This window comes from Mesoplodon mirus (assembly GCF_964341445.2).
Source record: "Mesoplodon mirus genome assembly, chromosome: 14".
In the NCBI taxonomy this organism is placed as follows: domain Eukaryota; kingdom Metazoa; phylum Chordata; class Mammalia; order Artiodactyla; family Ziphiidae; genus Mesoplodon; species Mesoplodon mirus.
In genome coordinates this window covers 70,641,251-70,662,831 of record NC_138990.1, presented here as the reverse complement: position 1 = coordinate 70,662,831, position 21,581 = coordinate 70,641,251, and the positions used below count along the sequence as shown (strand labels likewise).

At 38.4% G+C, this 21,581-nt stretch overlaps 3 protein-coding genes across 11 annotated transcripts in view; 2 read left to right on the top strand and 1 right to left on the bottom strand.

Annotated features, from left to right (window-relative positions):
* CCDC88A (coiled-coil domain containing 88A) overlaps window positions 1–5,742 on the top strand; it is a 123,678-nt gene extending 117,936 nt beyond the window's left edge. For 4 of the 5 annotated variants that reach the window (XM_082643249.1, XM_082643247.1, XM_082643251.1 and 1 more), the window contains 2 exons: window positions 2,110–2,209; window positions 2,733–3,728. In XM_082643249.1, coding sequence (XP_082499375.1) covers window positions 2,110–2,174 — 65 coding nt within the window. In that variant the 3' untranslated portion in view covers window positions 2,175–2,209; window positions 2,733–3,728. Of the gene's footprint in view, window positions 1–2,109; window positions 2,210–2,732; window positions 3,729–4,145 lie in introns of those variants that run through there. The other variant, XM_082643248.1, reaches the window with a different exon arrangement.
* A 329-nt stretch (window positions 5,743–6,071) lies between these two features.
* LOC309816058 (prolyl-tRNA synthetase associated domain-containing protein 1) lies at window positions 6,072–9,798 on the bottom strand. The gene is made up of 2 exons (XM_082643253.1): window positions 9,642–9,798; window positions 6,072–8,398 (listed from the first exon to the last, which is right to left on the bottom strand). The coding sequence occupies exons 1-2, from the start codon at window positions 9,723–9,725 to the stop codon at window positions 7,967–7,969; spliced, it is 516 nt and encodes a 171-aa protein (XP_082499379.1). The 5' UTR covers window positions 9,726–9,798; the 3' UTR covers window positions 6,072–7,966.
* Window positions 9,799–9,894: 96 nt separating this feature from the next.
* Window positions 9,895–21,581, top strand: part of MTIF2 (mitochondrial translational initiation factor 2) — a 43,679-nt gene continuing 31,992 nt past the window's right edge. For 3 of the 5 annotated variants that reach the window (XM_082642108.1, XM_082642109.1, XM_082642113.1), the window contains exons 1-2: window positions 9,895–10,289; window positions 15,260–15,319. The gene's annotated coding sequence lies outside the window, so the exon portion shown is untranslated. The remainder of the gene's footprint in view (window positions 10,290–15,259; window positions 15,320–21,581) is intronic. The other 2 variants (XM_082642112.1, XM_082642115.1) reach the window with 1 other exon arrangement.

The following is a 21,581-nucleotide window of genomic DNA, read 5'->3' as shown; positions in this document are numbered from 1 at the left end:
ATCTTTGCTTAATGAAATGTGTATCCTGGCAATTCCCTGGCGGTCCAGTGGTTAGGACTCCACGCTTTTACTGCTGAGGGCCTGGGTTTTATCCCTGGTCGTGAAAACAGGGATCCCTGATCCCGCAAACCATGTGACACGGCCAAAACTTTAAAAAAAAAAAAGAAAGAAGGAAAGACATTTGTATCCTTTATAAATTAAGCTATCCTCTTCTTTTCTCATAGCCAGCTCTTACTAAAAATGCTTTTAATGCAGGTAATCAAATAAACACAATCAGAAATCTTTCATATTTTTTAGTATCTACATGAATACATCAGTCTGTTTTGTTGTCACTTGTTTCATAATCAGTCCAAACATTTCAAATGTTTTTGGTGTCCCTTTTTTCATAACCTGATAATAAAACTTAATGGTAAATATAGGTGAGATTACATGGGGCCATATATGATACAAATGTAATAATTAGTGTAATTTCCACATTTAGTCAAAGATTATTTCACAATCATTTCAACTTTTTAGATAAGTCTGGCCTTATACTTTGTTTAAAATATTAAATTTATTTATAAAAATATATTGAGAAATCATATGCTATTATAGTAAAAACTGATTATTTTACAATATTAGACTTACAGGAAAGAAGTATTTCTAACCCAAATGGCTATAGTTATATATACAGCATGTTTTCCAAAAGAACATACACACTGTGCATGTAAGACAGATAGATACATACCATGTCCATGTGTCTTGATCTCAAAGAATACAGGTTAGACTTCCTCCAGAAACTGTCACCAGCTGTAGAGTCATAAAATTCCCCCCAAACACTTTTACTTGTGTTTCTTGAAAGCACTTGAAATCAAATTTTTAGCAGTGAGAAGAACCTTAGAGATCATATAGAGCTAGTGTTTCCCAAACTTTAAAAAAATCAACATAATACTTTCTAGGAATGAAATCTTACGAAGATGCCCCCACTTTAAAAAAAAATTTTTTTTTTGAGATAAAAGTGAAGCAACTCTGACTCAATTGAGCAGCTGCACTTTTTTTCCTCCAAGACAGCTCCATAAATAGTCTAGCGGCTTCACAGATTACAGGCATACCTCGTTTTATTGCACTTTGCTTTATTGTACTTAACAGATACTGCATTTTTTTTACAAATTGAAGGTTTGTGGCAACCCTGTGTTGAGCAAGCCTATCGGCGCCATTTTTCCAAAAGCATTTGCTTACTTCGTGTCTCTGTGTCACATTTTGGTAATTCTCAGACTATTTCAGACTTTCTCATTGTTATATTTGTTATGGTGATCTGTAATCAGTGGTCTTTTATGTTACTATTGCAAAACGATTATGATTTGCTAAAGGCTCAGATGATGGTTAGCACTTTTTAGCAATAAAGTATTTTTAAATTAAGGTATGTACTTTGTTTTTTAGATATAATGCTATTGCACACTTAATAGACTACAGTACAGTGTAAACACAACTTTTACATGCATTGGGAACTAAAAATTCTTGTGACTCGCTTTATTGCAATATTCACTTTATTACAGTGGTCTGGAACCAAACCTGCAATATCTCTGAGGTATGCCTGTATTAGTACCCCAGTTTTAGATGAAATTGAATAGCTTTTATATTCTTAGCTTAGATTTCTAGAAATTACACCCTTATTATTTGTGACACTATAAATTTATATTGTTAGGCATTGGGTCCCCTTTGACCAAAGCAATTTTAATCCTAACAGTGTAAGTAGGTATATTATTTGCCAATAAAATATGCCTCGAGCCCTGGTTTTCTTAGTAAATAATACAATTATTTCATTGTGGATGTTTCTGCTGCTGCATGCAAGATTATTTTTTACTTTAAAGCTATATGTGACCATTTAGTTAAATAAACATAGTAAGTAAACCTATCTGACACTAAGAGGGCATAAGTATATTACTTAATAGCTTTTAAAATATAAAAATCAGTCTTTAAATACAGAGATGTCTATCGGATTAATAACATTTCCAGAGTTAGATTCCTTCTCCTTGCCCTACTCAATGAGAGCTCTTTAGTTTCTTATCTTCATGAATTGTATTCTGTTTAGCCTTTCATTAAATAACATGAAATGCTTTTCTCCTGCAGATGTGGACAAAGTACAAGAAAGCAGAAATTCAAAAAGCAGGTCTAGGGAGCAACAAAGCTCCTAATTCTATTACCCACTACATGACATGTGGGCCAAGTGGTGAGTTTCTTGCTTAACATGTAAATGAGATTAATCTCATTTATACAAACTAACTGCATTAAGTATAAGAACAAGTGCACATTGCATTAACAGATGTAAATATTGCTTGCTTTAATTCATGACTTTCTGTCTTACTAGTAAATCAAGATTAGGTGAGTCCCAAAAGATTTTGCCCATCAGTGCAGGAAACCAATCTTTAAAAATTATTTTTCTTTTTTCCCCTCAATTTAAATTTGATTTTACTAATGAGTAATGTTTTAGAAATTACTTTTTCAGTTTGAAGTCTTTCTTTGTGGTAGGAATACAACTTCTGTGCAACATGCTTGATAATTGAGGAGAATAAATTAAATGCCTTTTCTATGAAGAGCCACTCAAAGAAAAATTGTCTCTTTCTGTCACTCTCATCCCTATAGAAGTATCTGGTGTATGCTGTTCTTTTAGTGGTTGCTCTGTATTTTATAGCTCTTATCTTCAAGCTTTTCTTATATTTTCTTTCTTCTTTCTACCTTCCAACTAAATACAGAGAGAAAAGTGTCCTTCAGTTTCTCAGTGTGAAGCCTTTATTTCTGAAGTAACAAGACACCCAACTATAGGAATCACTTTTTAAAATCTTTAAGACTTTAACAATCCTTCGTGACTAGAGCAGGAAAGAAATACAAACCTTCATTCCTTCCTTGAATCAAGGAGCACTACTGGAGTCAACTGCCAAAATTTTAGAAGGTTTTGTGACTTACCATACATTGTACTGTTAAGATCTACTGAATAAAGGATGTTCTCTCACTAAGGACCAAGTATTTTAAGGTTTCAAGAAGTACTCCAAGAACAATATACTTCTTTCATCATTTGTTTATGAATTTATCTATGTTTGCTTAATGCTTCTGCTAAGTATTAGTCTAAATCTAGCCATTTATATTTAGTTGTGTAAACCTAAATTAAATGCTGTAGTATGTTGTGGGATGTACTATATATCAAGATACAGAGAACATTGTTTTGGCATGTCAGAGCCTTATTTGGTTAGCAGACTGCATGTGTTGGTATTCTTTTTTTTTTTTTAAGCCAATTATTTTGATGCACTGCAGAAGTTCAGTTTATGAGATAACTCTGAAAAATCCGTAATAAGATAGGAGTTATAAAAAATTTACAGTGATATTAATCTTTCCGTATCCCCCACTAGCAACACTAAGCAATTCACACATGGATCTAAGGTAATTAAAGTGTGTTTTTCTGAAACTTTTTTTTTAGTAAGGTGGTTTTCTAGCAAATGGCATTCCCAAGATAAAGCTGTTGTGTTTGAACTCATTTCCCTCCTTTAGTACTGGGTTATGTATGTGTTTGTTTTTTTAACTTGAGAGCTGACTGTTGCTTAAGAAGTTTTCTTATGGCAAAAATAATGTAAATAATTTACTATGATCTGCATTTTGCCAGGAACTCATTTATTATTAAGGTTATCACTTATTAATAAAAATTTCTGTTTTTGTTCTTTATAATACTACATTAAAGTTGGTAACTGTTATCAGTACTTTTGAAATATTTGTATGCATTTGTTACCTTAAACATTTGAAAGAAGCACAAAAAAAAAGTAAATTTAGTCAACCCAGGGAAACATCAATTTTTTTGTAGTTCCAATTTTATATCACAGTTTTATTTTCTTATGAAGTCAAAAAAACTGCATTGATACTTACTAATGCAAATTCATTATTTAACAAATATCAGAATAATCTTAAAGGTCTGAAATGAGAAAGATACTAACTTTTCAATTTTAACAATATACTTCTTAGGCTCTCACTACCAGCTCTAAAAATCTTTTTGGAATAATTCCATAGTGTGTGGTTTATGAACTGTGTGTTTCATCACTAACCTAGTAGCCATGAGATACGTGTCTCCCTCTCTCCCTCCTTCCTCACACCTTTCTTCTTTTTCTTTCTCTTTTTGGTAGGCCAGTAACACTGCTGTGTTCATAGTCTACTTTCAGAAAGACCATTAATGAAAAGAAATACAGCATGTATAGTTGAAAAGAAACTGAAATGGAAGTTAGAGAACCTGGACTTCGTAATGCCACCATTAACTTAGGTTTTGCCACCAAATAATGCTGTAAAAGTTAAATCACTTTTAAACCCTTGGATGAAAGGTGCTATGTAAATGTAAATACAAAGGATTCTTACTAAAATACAAATATTGCACAACAGACATATTTAAAACCTATTCTCTAGACTTTGAAACATGTCTCCATCATGACTCCCTAGATTCAAGTATCAGATTGATAATGGGTATCATGGCAGTCTAGAGACACTTGCATGTAAAAAATGTAAATTCATCTTTAGGTGGATAAATTGAAAGTAAATATAGAAATTATGTTTTAGCTAAATACAGTAAGTGGGTAACTTAGATTTATATTAACTAGCATCTAATTTGCACAACTAGGACACATTCCAGGACATTTACTGAAAGTTGAAATTTAATGAGTAGGAGGTAGCCCAGTGAGGGTGTATGATATCACAGCTTGGTCTCTACAGGACACTAATATCCTAAAATAGAGAACATGCTGACTGAGGCAGCACATTACTGCTTCAATTAGAAAATGCTTAAGGGTAGCCTATAAAGTACTAAACCTGAGTAGGCTGACCCTGAGAAAATGCAGCAAGACGACCAAGAGAATACTTGAGACTGCAAAAGTGGAATATTCTCAACTGTATTAATCACCTTTTTCATACCATTTCAAGAAAGGCTTAGATAACCACATGAATATTTTACCGTCTCCAAAAGATACCATCAGAAGCAAACTTAGTATGAAGTCATGCTTTTCCCTTAGATAAACTACTTCTGCCAAACAAAATAGTGTAGCCAACTAGAAACTAACTGGGGCCACTTTCCAGACTGGGGCCTGACATGCTTTTAATGATCTGGCTCTATTCTAAATCAATACCCAAACCCTCTCGGAAACTAAAGAATTTATATACAGGGTAATAGCTTCGGCCCAGAGCTCCAATAAAGTGCTTCAGATCTGGCAATATGGAAATGTTCGGTCCAAGTTTTTGAACTGGTGGTTACCAAAGAGTACACAAAACAGGTTTGTATGTAGCACCTTTCATGCAAGGCATGGTAAAAGCCTATTTAAAAATCACTGTGCATGTTACGGAATTGCAGTCACCTCACAAATGAAGTATTACAGCCTGCACTGTCTTAAAATTTTATGTCAGGAAGTGAAAAAGATATTGTACCAAATCTGGAATTACAATGAGGAGTAATAATGTATGCTAAATGACTTTTGTATTTTAAGTTACTTTTTATGAGAAAAGTGAATTTTTGTGTTTTCTTTTCTGCTACACTTAGTCCTGAGATGTATTTTTTTCTTTAAGCCTTGAATGAATAATACAAAAGGAGCCCATTTTATAATATAAACCTTGATGTACATGTTGAGATATTTGGACAATGAAAATGCCTTAAAAGGAATGCTTATGGATAAAATTGCACTTACAACACCCTTTAACAAAACGTGATTTCAAATTGTCTTTTTCTTTTCTACTAAGGGTTCTCTCTTTCAGTGTTTGCCATTGTACTTGTAACTGTTATTAAATATCAAATCCAATAATATAAAAGATGTACCATTTCCTTTAAAAGTAATGCTACTGAGAAATTTGGAGTTGAATGGCAAAATGTTTATTACTTGGCTATACCTAATATAAGCCACAGTTCATAACAAAAAATCCAGTTTATAACAAAATAGATACCATCATTTGGCCGATTTGTCTTTTTTAAAAAACATTCATTATTTTTCATTTTAGTTTTTAACTTTATTTCTTCTAAAAAAATTAAGTTGGTTTAACATTCACTTGTTAAACTGATATAACAAGAAGTGAATTTTAAACTAATATAAAAAGAGGTGATTTTTATAACAAGTGGTCAGCAATCATAACATATAATTTAGCCAAGTATTATTCTTTCCTTTCCCTTTGCCCTAGAAAACCTATTTTATGTGTTTCATAACATATAACCTTGTTTAGACGATTCTGTCCTAGTCACTTTGGGATGAGTATTGGAGGTTTTGGGAGAGAACTGAGAGTCTTATCAGTTTTGTCAACCTCAAAATAGGTTTAAATACAATAACAGATTGTACAAATCCGTCTCTTTTATTTTCACATCTAGACTTTGGGAGGCGTAATGTTAGGGATGGCAACCTGCCTTGTGTCCTTGGGCAGGTCAGTCTTTCTGGGCCTGTTTTCACCATAAGGTGGGGAGGACAGTTAGACTAGTTATCTAAGGTCCTCGGTGTCTTTGCTTCTATTCGTTAATTTTATATGCAAAGCAACCTAAAATTTCCTCTTTCTTAGAGATATGGTACAGGCAAAAGATAACATAGCACCTCAGAAATAAGGTTATCATTTATGGAAAATATTTACTAACTCATCTCTTAAATCCATTCTGTATTTTATAAAAATTCTGCCTTGCGTAGACTTGTAGTTTCTAACCACATATATCCAAAAATGTCAAGTTTTTACTTTTGCCTTTCAGTAATGCAAATTGGTACAAATTAAGTACAGTTTCTCTACCAGAAGCAAATTATTTGAGTGTTCAACCTTAGGAAAATATGATTCTCTCTCAAATATCCCACTTGATTGTACTGTAGAGGAAACGAGAATTTTCCTAAGACCTCTAGGCTATTTTGTAGCCTAGTCTAGTCAGACCCTCAACTGGGGTTTTGTTTGAATGTAAGTGAGGTGGAAAAGTACATCAATTTTCCTCTGTTTTTGAACTAGCTTCTATGTGACAACTGACAATACATAATCCTGGGTTCTTATACTGCTTTAGATGCCACAGTTGAAAGGGAATGAGTAAAATTTAATATAGCCTAGAGAACAGAGGAACCTTGTTCAAGCATGTTCACATTTTGTAACCTCCGAAGACTAAGCAAATCCTTCTTAATGGCCTATGTATATTCTGCTCCTGAGTTTTAAAATATAATTTCATTAGTATAATGATTATGACATAACATTTTCCATCCCTACTTTTTCTAGATTAAAATTTTCTAAAGATAGAATTTTATTTAAAAATTAGCTTTTCACTGAAAAAAAAAAGCATTGGTTTAAAAACAAACACCCAGTAATAGGAAGGTTTTGCCCTTGCCCCCATGTTTAATTATATTGCTGTGGAATTCTTATTCCTTAATCCTCATTCCCCAAAAATAACCACTATTAACAGTTGAATATATTCCCATATTCCTCTTTTTCCCCTGTATGTACACTGTCATATGTATAATTTTATATATGCTGTTTTTGCAGCTTGCTTTTTTCAAGTATAATAAACACCTTACAGAAGATGTAATATAGTTAGTCTTAGATAGTTAACTAATCTTAGTTTTGATGTTAATTAATTAATTAATTTAGGCTGCCACACAGCTTGCAGGATCTCAGTTCCCCTGACCAGGGATTGCTCCCGGGCCAGTGAAAGCCTGGAATCCCAACCACTAGGCCACCAGGGAACTCCCTATGTTAATTCATCCTTAATTGTTGAAGGCATTCCTGTAACAAGTAATTGTCATGGGGGAAGGGGAGGGTGGAATCTCTGAGCTGACTAAAACTACCTCAATATATCTTTTTAAAAACAGCTCCTTTAAGATGAAATAGTTAAATAGCTCCTTAAGTAGTTTAGGTAGTCACCAAACCAAGGTGCTATATATATCTTACCACTTTTAATGCTTTTTATAGTTACAAGTAAGAAAAACAGCTTTCAGAAATAAATGTATTCTAAACATTAGCCCAATTAGTTTTTATCAAAATTTAGTCTTATGGGATCGTGTCCTGTCTTCTTCACAAATGTGAGAAAGTCTTCAGGGCTCAATCCCATGGTTGCAGCATTGGTCATTGGATGAAAGTACACCTTTTCATGTCCACCTTCCAAAAAAGCAGAATCCAGAACAAATTTCACATCTCCATCATCACAGAAGAGTGCCAACGGTGTGGCACAGCCTTGGCCAACTTTCAGTTTTTCTAGCATGGCTGTTTCATCAGCAAACCGCAGATTTCCACTTCCAACACCTAACTGCTTGGCAAGATCATTTAAATTAATTTGTCTATCATGAAGAACTGTCACCAGCCAATAGCCTTTTTTCTTTTTGTCTTTAAGAAATAAGTTCTTACTATGTGCTCCTTTCAAATGTTGGATATGAGGCATCATTTCTTCAACTGTAAACACCTGTGAAATATCACATGAGAAGTTTAAAAATAATATGCATGTATACACACACTGCAGACATACAGTTATCTGTATATTGCTTGGTGGGTGTAAGGTTAGGGAGTACTCAATGACCTGGATTTCACTGGTAGAGATCCATCCCCAGCCCATTAGCAAATATATCTCATCTCAGGACCTCTTAGACCAGTTCTCCATTCCAATGTGCAGGCCAAGCCTTCACACTCCTAAAATGTTTTTGTTTTTCCATTAAACTTTTGGTAAAGTTTATAGCAGCCCTCACAACACTGTAAATCAACTATACTCCAATAAAAATTAATTTTAAAACGCTTATAGCAGCCCAGACTCCTATTCCTTGGCATTCCATTACATCCAGGCCATATGATGATCTCCACTCTATAAAAAGATAACCACAGAGAGGGAGTGAGGGCAGGGAATGAGACCCTGGACTAATATACATAAAAAATCAGGAAAGCTGGCAATACGCGCAGTAAAAAGGGGGAGAGTATGTGGACTATAAGGGAGGCAAAAGGGTCAAAGAATATAGTTTTGATGAATTTCTCTAAACTTGGAAGATCACCATATCTAGCTAATTATCATTAGCTGTTACTCAAGCGTTGGGAAAAACTTTGTCCTTGCACCACTCGGGTTATGTACTGGCTCCGTCAGATATGTGCAAAAAAAATCTTCCCATCAATAACTCATGTTAAAAAATACCAAACTCTAACTTTGTCGTCCTGTATGCACCTGCAGCCACTGCAAAGACGGGTTTACTGCTTGGCAACTTACATACACATAAAGTTGACACACTGACCTAGCGCATCCCTAGCCAGTTTGAGATGCGCAAGTTCTCAATATGTTGTACTAGTTCTCAACATAAAAAATCACTCCGAATTCCCGGGCGGTCCAGTGGTTAGGCCTCGGCGCTTCCACTTCAGGGGTCACGGGTTGGATCCCTGGTGGAGAACTAAGGTTCCGCATCCCACGTGGCGCGGCCAAAATAAAAAATAAAAAAATCACTCCAAGAAGAAAATAGGTTTTTTCACAATAACATCAGCGTCCGAAGTGGAGAGGCCCTTGATGGTGCTTTCAGGTCCCTTTAGTACTCTGGATCCCGGGGAATGCCTTAGAACGGAAGTTTCTGCCACACATTACCCCTAGGACGTCTAGGCTTAGCGCCTTCGCCCCATAGAAGCTGCAGCAGAGCCCACCCCTTCCCGGGGTGGTCCCGGCGGGAGCGCCTCACCTCCGGGTGCTCCACGACCTCCGTGCGGATGGCCAGGGCTTCGAGGCGCTGCTCCAGTGCTGCCCGCAACTCGCCGCCTGCCATGCTGCCCTCGTGACGCTACCGGATGCTTTGGCGAGAGACCGGACGGAAGAACTGGGCGTGGCCTCCCTCAGTCCACGAACTGCCAGCCCAGACGGAAGTGCCTGGAGGGACAGGGGCGGCGCCGGAAGCCCAAGAGTGGGCGCCTTCCGGAGGCGGCGTTGCGCTGGGTTCGCTTCCCTCCCTCCCCGCGTGCTTGAAATTTGTCTGCGTCCGCAGGGACAGACTTACCGGACGTGCAGAGTTCCTTGCCCCGCGTCCTACGAGAGGAAGGCGCCTACCTTCTCACTGCCCTCTCTAACCCCGCCTCAGGTTTCCTAGATACAGTATATCTTCCATTTAAACAGAATCAGAGCCACATAGCAACTCAGCTTAGGGAGTGTTGGGGGAGTAATCGACTGGACATGGGCTCGACTTGACCCAGGAGGTGGACTGAGGCAGTCAGAGGCTCCTTACCCGTTCTGTCCTTGGAATGTACTTTCTGCCCGCTGTTCCTGAGCTAGGTGCTACTTGAAGGATGCAGCCTTGAGAGAGTAAGGTGTTACTGAAACCATCTGGACTTTTTTGGTAAGTGCAATCCCCCTTCCCCCATTTAAGGCCTCTGTATAAACTCTTAAGATTCTGGCGAGTGGATATCCAAGACAAACCACCTATATAAGTTCCCTTGCTTACTAAAACTGCCACCTACCAATCTGAAATGTCCTGCCTCTTCAGTCATTCTGTGATCTCCTAGGGGTGTGTGTGTGTGTGTGTGTGTGTGTGTTGGTGTGGGGGCGGAGGTTTCACCTGGGGAATTACCTGAGGTCGTGAACCAACAGAGAGAGAGGGGGCCAAAATCCCTCTCTTTTTAAATAATCAGCTGTGGCAACCACAACTCTACCTTTTTCAGAGGCACTTTTCCTACCTCTTTGTGGGGTGTTTTCCACTATCCTGCAAAACCCTCACTCCCCACCTTGAACGACGCCTGAAATTCCACTAGAGTTTCACTTATGAGTTTAGATTAAGCCTCAAATTGTTACCAAAGCTGTTGCCCCAGAATCATACTCTTGCCCCTGGCTTGAATGGAAACCAGTTGCTCTTAACCTAAGTTTTGGGAGGAAGCTGCAAAGAAAAACACAAGAACTGGTTAGAACCAATTAGGCACTAGATGGCTGAAGATTTAACTTCCAGTAGACCTAGAGCCTCATGATACATTCATTGTAATACCTAAGCATGCTAAATGACACACCCACCGGTGCAATGGCAGCTGACAGTTGCCATGACAACAACCGGAAAAGACCATACAAGTACTGAAAAGGAGAGTTGCATCAGTTCCAGGTCCAAACCACATCCCCGTTCTCGGATAAGTCATGAATATTCCTCCCACTCTTTCCAATTCCCTCCCTTCCACCTCGACCCTCTTATAAACATAGTGTCTCGCCTGGAATTGGGTAGAGAAGTTGATTTGCAAACGAGGTTTCCGCTTCTCCATTCTTTAGCCATTAAATAAAGCTCGTGCTGTTCCAGTCTCAGCATAGGTTTTGTTATTGGCTGTGTGAATCCAATCGGAAAAAGAACCTCCCTGGCTGAGACAAGGGGTCTCGGTCTGGGCTAGGACCCCAGCGCAGGCCAAATCAACCAATTCAGGAATAGAATCCCAGATAAAACGTAGATATTCCTAGGGACGTTTAACTCTAGTAGGAATATATAACATTTAGGTCATTTCTGGGGTGCACATTGAAGGCCTGGAGAGGAAGTCTCTTAAGAAGACACTGCAGGGACTTCCCTGGTGGCACAGTGGTTAAGAATCCGCCGGCCAGTGCAGGGGACACGGGTTTGAGCCCTGGTCCGGGAAGATCTGACAGGCTGCGGAGCAACTAAGCCTGTGCACCACAACCGCTGAGCCTGCGCTGTAGAGCCCGTGAGCCACAGCTACTGAGCCTGCATGCCACGACTACTGAAGCCTGCACACCTAGAGCCCGTGCTCCGCAACAAGAGAAGCCACCACAATGAGAAGCGTGGGCACCACAATGAAGAGTAGCCCCCGCTCACCGCAACTAGAGGAAGCCCGCACGCAGAAACGAAGACCCAACGAGCCAAAAATAAATAAATAAATAAATAAATTTATTTTTTAAAAAAATAAAATATACAGGAGGATGTGCATAGGTCATTTGCAAACGCTATGCCATTTTATGTAAGGAACTTCAGCATCCACAAATTTTCATATCTGTGGTGGGGTCCCTGGCACTAATCCCCCTTGGATACCTTGGATACCGAGGGAGGGCTATATCTGAGTCCTCACCCACATGACAACCTTGGAGGAAGCTGTGAAAGAGGAAATCAGAGCCAACTTCACGATTTCACCCAGAATTGGCCTTGGATAATACAATTTTAAAAGTTCTAAGCTTAACCCACCTCTAAAAACTATTAAGCCATGTTTTCCTTCAAACAGTCCATCCAGTTGTTTGATCCTTGATTATAGAAACAACAACAGGCCTCTGCCCCTGGCCACCTAAATTCAGGTCAACAGCAAAAGCAATGTACCACATTACAGAGTATTTAGAAAACTTAGATAAGGGGGAACGGATCACTCAGAACATTTTCTCCATGTTTATTATTTTATTTCCCCATTTGTGAATTAGTTTCATTTATGTCTTGGCTCATTTAGCTATGGAGTGAATGTTAATGGCTTTCACACTGGTTTACATGAGCTGTTTAAATAATCAAGTTATGTGCCTTTTATTTGTCATATATCCTCCAAATGGTTTTCATTTTTCCCATTTAAGAAGAGATTTTTTTTTTCTCTTGCACCGCGCAGCTTGTGGGATCTTATTTCCCCAGCCAGGGATCGAACCCAGGCCGCTGGCAGTGAAAGCCCAGAATCCTAACCACTGGTCTGCCAGGGAATTCCCAAGAAGGGATTTTTTAAAGTTTGGTTTTATCTGCAGAAGTTACTTATTTTTGTGTAACCAAATGTCATTCTTTTTAAGTTATTCTGATCTAAGTATAGAAAGCTAACCTCCAGCAATAGACTATTCGATCTATTTTCTTTTTTATTTTCTTAATATTCAATTCATTAATGCATTTAAAATTTACTTTGGTGTATAAGATGTGGTGAGGCTCATTTTTTTCACTAGGTTTCCGTCTAAGAATGAAAGTAGAAAGCATTAGAATACCAAAGACCACCTATATGAAGATATGGCATATCGCAAATGACTGTCCTTAAAATATTTGAAGACTTTCAAGAATACCCAAATTCAATCACGTTGACCTGAGCATAGACGGGAAAAAATTGGAATCTGATTGTGACTAAGAAATGTGAATCATGTCCAAAACTAGGGAAACAACCAAGAATAAGGTCTACATGACAGCTACGAAGGAGGAACACACAGAGGAAAAATTGGCCATGGCATCCAGCACATTGTCTAGGCAAATAGGGTGTTCTGATCTGGAAATCTCTTTGGATGAACTGCCATCCATCAGGTATGCAAGGTGTGAATCCCTCCCCCCACCCATAGCCAATCCATCACAGTTCAGTTTCTTAAATCCTTCTTCTTCTAACCACCTCCATCACTCTAGCCCAAATGACTATCATCTCCCCTTGGTCTACACTAATGTTCTCTTAATCTTAGTCTACCTGTGGTTGAATGACCAAGTACCCTGCTCCCAATGAGTCTTACCACCAAAGATTTTTATTATAAAATGAAGCTAAATCTGTCTATGGTAAAAGAACCTTATATCACTGTTTAGAAACTATCCTAACCCAAGTTTAATGCATATTTATATTTATTTATCAAACATACATGTCAGCATTGTATTAAATACAAAAGAAATGCTATCCTTCGCATAGTCCCTTGTCCTCAAAGCAAATAACGATCTCAAATTTACATTGGAAAAAACAACATGAAACATTAAATTCAAAATTATCAGCATGGGGCTTCCCTGGTGGCGCAGTGGTTGAGAGTCCACCTGCTGATGCAGGGGACACGGGTTCGTGCCCCGGTCTGGGAAGATCCTACATGCCACGGAGTGGCTGGGCCCGTGAGCCATGGCCGCTGAGCCTGCGCGTCTGGAGCCTGTGCTCCACAACGGGAGAGGCCACAACAGTGAGAGGCCCGCGTACCGCAAAAAAAAAAAAAAAAAAAAAAAAAAAAAAATATCAGCGTGAACTTGAGAAACTGGACATCTAGTCACAGAACTTGAATATGAAATCTCATGATTCTAGGAGAAGGGGTAGTATCTGATAAATGGGGGTTACCAAATTATTTTACAAACGGGAAAACTTACTAAAAAGTCTTCTGGGGGAATTCCCTGGCGGTCCAGTGGTTAGGATTCTGGGCTTTCACTGCTGAGGGCCCACGTTCGATCCCTGGACCGGGAACTAAGATCCCATAATCCGCATGGCACAGCCAAAAGAAACAAACAAAAAGAAGTCTTCTGGCATTTCTCCAAGAACACACTGAGGGAAAGACTCTTATTATCCTTAGGAAGAGTGTGGATAATTGACAGATAAGGAACGAATCTGAAAAGGAGATCTGGAAGATGGAGTTGTGCCAGGGTCCATGAAACAAGGGAACCTCATCTTACGTCTGCTCAAAGTAAAGAAACAGCTACAATTGTAGCCTACCTGGCAAAGGAAATAAAAAGACCAAAATTGAAAATATTTATCAACACCAAGGGGACTGGGCATCACTGTGTTTATTAGGTGAAGAATGTTAGAAACCCCATAATTGCATAAAACAAAGGGCAATTCCAGGACAGGTAAGTTTAAAGCCATCCTAAGAAGCTGTGCATACCCAAAAAGAAAGCGAGGCAATAAAAAAAAAAAATGCTTCTTGCAAACTGTGTCTCTTCAACAAATCTTTTGGAACAACTCTATGTGCCAGGTACACTATGACACATCTATATGTACCATGCTTTCTGCCCTCAGAGACCTTAAAATCTAGTGAAGAGGACTGAAGCATTCAGAGGATAAATCCAAGAAAATATGCCCAGTGCAATGAGAGTGGCATAATGAGGATGCTTTGGGAGCCCAGAAGGGCACTAAGCAGACTGGGGTGGTACGTCAGGGAAAGCAGTAGGAGAAGATGACACCAATTTGAAGGGATAAGTAGGAGCTGATCAGAAAAAAAGGGATCCAGCTGAAGAAACTCTGAAGAATGGAGGAGAAGCATGACGTGTCCTGGGGCGTTATGATTTGGTGTGACAGTAGAGCAGAATGAGAGGCCTGCCAGCAGGAGACGAGGCTAGAACTAGGCACAAAGGATCCTAACTGTCAGGCTACGGAACCAGGAATATCCCACCCTAAAGGGGCATGTTAAATAAATTAGGTGACTTCTTCCTAGGGAGTTCTATATTCTCAATCATACTCTCAATATTTAAGGCTATAGGGAAATACAATTTGGTAAATGGGGAAAATGAGTTATAGAAGGGTATAGACAATATGCCCCCAATTTTGCTTCAAAATACACATACCTGTAGAGGAGAGTAACTTAAAAAAAAATGAAAACAAACAAAAAAACCTGTTATTAGCATCCTCTTTCTCTAACCCATTCCAGGAAAACTGGTTTCTAAAGGCCCTTGGAGGAGTATTCATCCCAGGACAGGAGACGATGGAGGTTAGTTCCTAGAGTAACGGAGGGGAAAGCATCTACATCCAAGAGGAAATTTAGGTTTCCTAAGAGAAGAGAGGGTGAGGACTGGGGTGGGGAAGATGGGACGGTGGAGGACAGTTCCTTTTTTGGCACTTTGTCCCTCCAGTGGGTGGCAAGTTGGGAACTTGCTGTCAGTGGAAGGCAGTCCACCTGGGGCAGCCCTTCCAAAGCACCCTCTGAGCATCACTGCTCAATGAGGAGCCGTGAAGAAGAGGACAGTAATTCCACAGTCCAGTTCCCTGGCTTCTCCTACGTTCCTGCATGATACCATGGAGAAGGGAGAAAATCTCAATAATAGCCTCAGGTTAACTTTCCTTCCAGCTCCATCATGTGGGGAGTTGGGCCAGATTTAATTAAATTCAGTAAAATAGGATTGAAGATCAGCTAAGTGCTCAAGGTACAGTGGTGAGCAAAACCAGACAGAGACACTGACCTTGTAAAGCAAACAGTCTATCGGAGGATACAGCTTTAGTCAAATACAGAAACAAATGCTAAGTTGCCTGGGTGACAAGTGCTAAGAAGGATATAATAGGGGAATCGCATCTAGTTTAGGGGAGGGCAGAGTGGTCAAGGAAGTGAAGTTTAAGATCTGAAAGATAAGTAGGGACTAAGAGGGCAAAACAAGGAGAGAAGAGTGTCCCAGGCAAAGGAAACAGCATAACACCTTGTGCAAGGGTGGGAGGAAGCAAACCAAGGCAGAGGCACTGAAAGAGGTCAGTGTGGTTGGTATGCAAAGAGCGCGGGGACTGGGGACATTGTTCATTTCCTACACACTGGAGCTGGGAACTATCAATGAAAATATTAATCACTAGTCAATCTAAGAAAGACATGGAGACTTTTATTCGAGCCAACCTGAGGATTATAACCCGGGAGGCAGTCTTTCAGAAAGCTCTGGGGACTGTTCCAAAGAGGTAAAGGGTGAGGCTAGTATGTATGATTTTGGCAAAGTGGTACATGCCATCAAGCACTCATCTTAGTAGAAGGTTACTGCTATTCGAGAGGAAGAGATATCTTAGTTAATGGTTTTAGTGCTTTTCTAAGTATGGGAAGATGCAGGAAACTAGGTTCATAAAGATTTCTCCTGAAAAGATCTATCTGAGGGCCAGTTCGGTCAATTTTCCAGTATACAAAGTGTCTCATCCTGATCTCCACCCTGAATTCCTTTCAGGATGTACTGTAGGTCAGCGACTGCAGTAGCTAATGACTTGATTCTTGTAGAACTGGACGGTGGGCAATATTCTTTAATTGACAGTCCCCTCCCTTTTGGTCTTAACTTTGAGCAATGTTTGGAAGGCATTTCATGACCAGTTTGCCTAATGGCGATTTCCAGGTCAGGTGAGGATTTCATTGATAGGCTACTCAACGTGCTACTATAATTGGACTAGACCCTGTTAACAGTAACCAAAAGCCTCTGGACTGCCTGTCTTACTAGTCTGTTATGGTCCAGGAAGTGGTTCCCTCTTGTTGCTTCTTCTTGCATCTAGAGTTACACTATAACAATCATTGATCTTGTGGAACTATGTGTTTGATCAGTCATTTCAGTTAGCCTAATCATCATTAGTTTTATCTGAGGCTCATCACACATTTGGTAATGCAAGAAACAATAATCTTGTAAAATAGGCAGAATACAAGTAATACAGCTAGTTACATTAATAAGGTCACAAGTAAGTATTTAAGCTAAGAACGTCCTTTAAGTGTCTCTTCTGCACCAATCACTATCTTTAAGGGAAATAGTATATTGGCATTGTTCACCAAAGATGTCTGCACATACCAGGTGAGTGGTGGGTCATTGTGACCCCTTACAGGATTGAGGAAGGAATATTATCTTCTGAGGAGTTACATGGCTGGCCCCAAAATAAGGAAAATTGATCTTTATGGTTGAGCAGGTATTTCTGCCACTGGGGAGTTCTGGTTAACACATAATGCAGATGCACAATGCACACTAGAAGGAAGGGAGGAGGCCAAAGAGTAGATTAAAAGTTTTATGTTTAAATTTTTTTTGTCTTGCCTTAAAATGTGAATTTTTGTTTCATCAGAACTAAAATGCTTACCTGCTAAAAATACACTTCTTGAGGCGGTTATCTCCGGCTAATAACAGGGAGGGGGCAATCAATAAGTTAAAAATAAATGTAAACCAAATCTGAAAAAGATCAAAAAATGTTATTAAACAAAGGGAAGTGTAAACTGTCTCCACAATTAATATCACGCGAGGGTATTTTCAAACGACTTCAAAAGAGAAGAAAGTTAAGGTATAAAAAATTTAATAAGTGGGCAGATGGAATTTAATTACCTCCAAATTAAAATATGAAACGGGTAAAGATGTTCAGTTTTCTCGTCTGGGAAAATACTGGTTTCATACAAAATGAAAAAAGCACATGCAGTAGATGACAACTTGGTTAAGCAGAGAAGTAGCAGGTTTCTTTCTTTTGTTCACTTTAAACACTCATTTAAAATTAAATAGTCATAAGGAAGCTTTACTTTGGACAAGGAAGTATTTCCAGACACTGCTGTAAGCCCCAGGCTGTACTATAAATACCTGGTGAGTAGCTCTGACCTCCTAACCCTGAACCAGGTGGAACAGCAATTGCTGTGATTCAGGAACCCCTGCAGAAGGAGGCCAGGGCAGCAAGACATGCTCTGAGCTGCTCTTCAAAGCAGTCTTACCTTTCTGGACCTAGTGAACCACTAAATGAATGAACGGAGCCTTATACTCCTTGTTATTACATGGTCTGTAGGTGGTTCTCACAGCAACCCAAGAAAACTGACTTCTATACAAAAGTACTATGGGGTAGATTATTTTTTCTTACTTTGCACGCGGACTGGGGAATATTTTCTTTAGGTCTAGCATTTCAGAATAATTAGTTTGATTGGATTCGGTTTATGGGAGCTACTTTGGAATTTCTGTCCTAGTCTTACTGACTAAAAAGAGAAATTTCCTGTGATTTTAATGCGTTAAATTAACTTGTAAATTGAATATATTTGCATAAATTTTAATAAAATATAAGTTTGAGACCAGATTACTCCTAATCACATATTCCTCTACCCTTGCTGATTTGATTTACCTATTTATGATAAGTGCTGATTTCAGTAAATATTAATAAATATATTTTTGAAAAGTATGGGGTATAATGTAAGAGCAAAAAGAGCCAGGTCAATCAGAAACAAACTCATATTCAGCATTTCTCCAAAACATAAAGTAGCTTTCTTTTTCTGAGTGTAAAAATACTGTTTAATGTTTTTTTTAGCAAGTTGTATAACTTTATTTCTTTAAATAAATGTTTTAAAATCATACTTTAAAAAGAAACACAGAAGATAAAAAGATACATGTTTATTGAAAAAAAATCAGACCACACAACAAGATGCACAAGCATTTATGTCACAGGTATATATACATATATATGCACACCACATGTATGATGTGTATGTATACTCTATATATGCTGTTTATTTCTAGTTTTTTTTTTTTTTTTTTTTTTGCTGTACGCGGGCCTCTCACTGCTGTGGCCTCTCCCGTTGCGGAGCACAGGCTCCGGACACACAGGCTCCGCGGCCATGGCTCGCGGGCCCAGCCGCTCCGCGGCATGTGGGATCTTCCGGGATCGGGGCACGAACCCGTGTCCCCTGCATCGGCAGGCGGACTCTCAACCACTGCGCCACCAGGGAAGCCCTATTTCTAGTTTTATCTGATTATATAACATATGATATTTTATGATCTTTCCTTTTTTCACCCAGTAGACATCTTTCCATGTCAACAGAGAACTACATTATCACTTGTAATGGCTGTATAGTATTTCATTTATTCACCCAGCTCCAAATTTGGGAATGTCCAATGTCCAATGACTTATATGTTAATAATATCCTAATTTTTCATAGTATTATAAAGAAGGCTATGGTAAGTATCTATAGTTCTATATCTATATATCTTTGCATAATTATTTCATTTATTTCTTAGAATCTGCAAAGTTACACAGTTTATACATTTAAATTGATAACTATTGTCGATCACCTTCCAGAATGGTTTTATAAATTTGCAGTACAAGAACATTCCATTCTCCACATGTTTATTAGCAATTATTTGATTACCAAAGTCAAAACTATTAAATAAGCAAACACGCATTTGCACTGTGTTTTTAAGATTTAGGAAAAATATCAATATCACTTTTATGTTTACTGATGTAGGATGGTATGTCTGTACTTGTTAAATATCAACTTAGTACCATAAAGATAAAATATAAACTTCTCCACTAGAATGTAAGGAGAATTGCTGGAGAGCACAGTGATTTTTGTCTGCTCTCTTTGCCAGTAGCAGACTGGTTCCCCCGAGGGAAAGGAAGTTGAGTTGAGTGTATGCTCAATTAGTCTCAAATTTAGTAATTGGACTCATATCCTCGAAATCAGAATGAGTAAAGAGGCAGAAAAAGGCCCAAAATCGCATGAAATGAGCTCCTTTCACAGAAAAGAACTTCAAGAGTTCAAGAGTAGAGAAGAGTAGAACTTCAAGAGTAGAGGAGAAATGCTCCCAATTTACACTATTAATTGATCATAGATTGCTAATGTTTTCCCAGTTATAGCTATTTATTTATTTATTTATTTATTTATAATGTCTTGACAGTACAAACATTTAAAATATTTATGTATTCTAATCCAGGTTCTCAAAATGTAGTCCTCAGACCAGCGTTACTGTCATCACCTGAGAACTGGTTAGAAATAAATTCTCCTAGTCCACCTCATGCTTACCGAATCACATACTCTGGGAGGGTGGGCCAGCAATCCGTGCTTTATTCAGCCCTCCGGGTGACTTGATACCTGCTCAAATTTGGGAATCACTGGTCTAACTAATGGTTCTTTCCCCTATAGTTTCTGAATTTTTTGGGGGGGTGGGGATGCGCTGCTGCCTAGCTTGTGGGATCTTAGTTCCCAGACCAGGGTCCCCCTGCAATGGAAGAGCAGAGTCCCAACCACTGGACCACCAGGGAATTCCCTAGTTTCTGATTTTAGAATTATGACTAGAAAGGTCTTTCCCACCCAAGTTTACAAATGATATCATTTATGTTGTCTCCTAATTTTTACTCAACCTTCAAATGTTTAATTCATATGGAATTTCTCACTACAAGACTATAATCTTCTTGAAGACAGGAGTCTTCATCTATTTTATTTCTCTGTTTTATCCTAAAACTGATTGGTACATGATGCGTTCTTAATATATATTTATTAATTATTGAACAAACTACTTAATTTCAGCATAAGATGAGACACATCCTTTGTCAAGCTTTCCTGGAAGCCATAAATATCAGCAAATTACAGTTCGCCTTTCAGTTAGTCTGGTGGTTTACAATGGCAAATGACAGTCCTGAGTAGAATAAACGTAACCCGTGTGTGCTTACTGCGGTGTGCTAGTGTTGTAGTTCTTAGTGGTGTTACAGTTTTGGCGCTGGTTCCTAAGAGAGAATTTTAAAACTCAGAGGATCCGTAGTTCTATTAAGAAAAATTATCCTAAACTTGGAAATAGGCGAAGGGATGACTATTCGTTCTTTCAGTTTCCTGCTGGGTTTTGTCTAGCAGGCACTCCTGGGGATTGTCTGATTCTCCAGGAATGTGCGCTTTTGTTTGACTTGATATTTATTATTTGTTAGTACAGAGGTACTGTACAACTCTGTAAGGGTAAATCTTAACATGTAGAAAACTGATAGTAATATAATTGAATTTTGTCCAGTAGAGATGCAAATGATTTTTGTCCCATAGAAAAGGTAACCGTTTATTGTGCTGCAGGATATTAACCACTTTTGTACCTATATTAGCAGTCTTATTCAAATATTCATTCTTTCAGCAGCTGTAGATATGTGGCACTCCCCAGTTCTCTTTGACCAAGGCTTACCATCTTTCTGGATCCCCCATTAATGAGTTAAATACATCTTTAGACACATATGCATTTTATATTTATTTAAAAGTTATATTTTTAAACTTTCCAGAAATAATACTGCAAGAATGTAACCTTTTAAATTTTGTAATGAAGATATTGAACACCAGAAAGGTTGCTGTCTTATTCAAAGTTGTAATACTAGTTAGTGGAACAGATGGGACAAGAATGTAGAAATAAGGAACATAGGTTAGTAAAAGGTTACAAACTTTCAGTTATAAGATGAATAAGGTCCGAGGATATAAAGTATAACATGGTGACTACAGATGATAATGCTATATTGTATGATTGAAATTTGCTAAGATAATA

What these genes read in the sequence shown, in the direction of transcription:
- LOC309816058 (XM_082643253.1), bottom strand. Translation starts at nt 9,725, where the DNA reads ATGGCAGGCGGCGAGTTGCGGGCAGCACTGGAGCAGCGCCTCGAAGCC. An exon ending in AGGTCGTGGAGCACCCGGAG is followed by an intron (nt 8,399 to 9,641) that starts GTGAGGCGCTCC and finishes GATATTTCACAG; the next exon opens with GTGTTTACAGTTGAAGAAAT.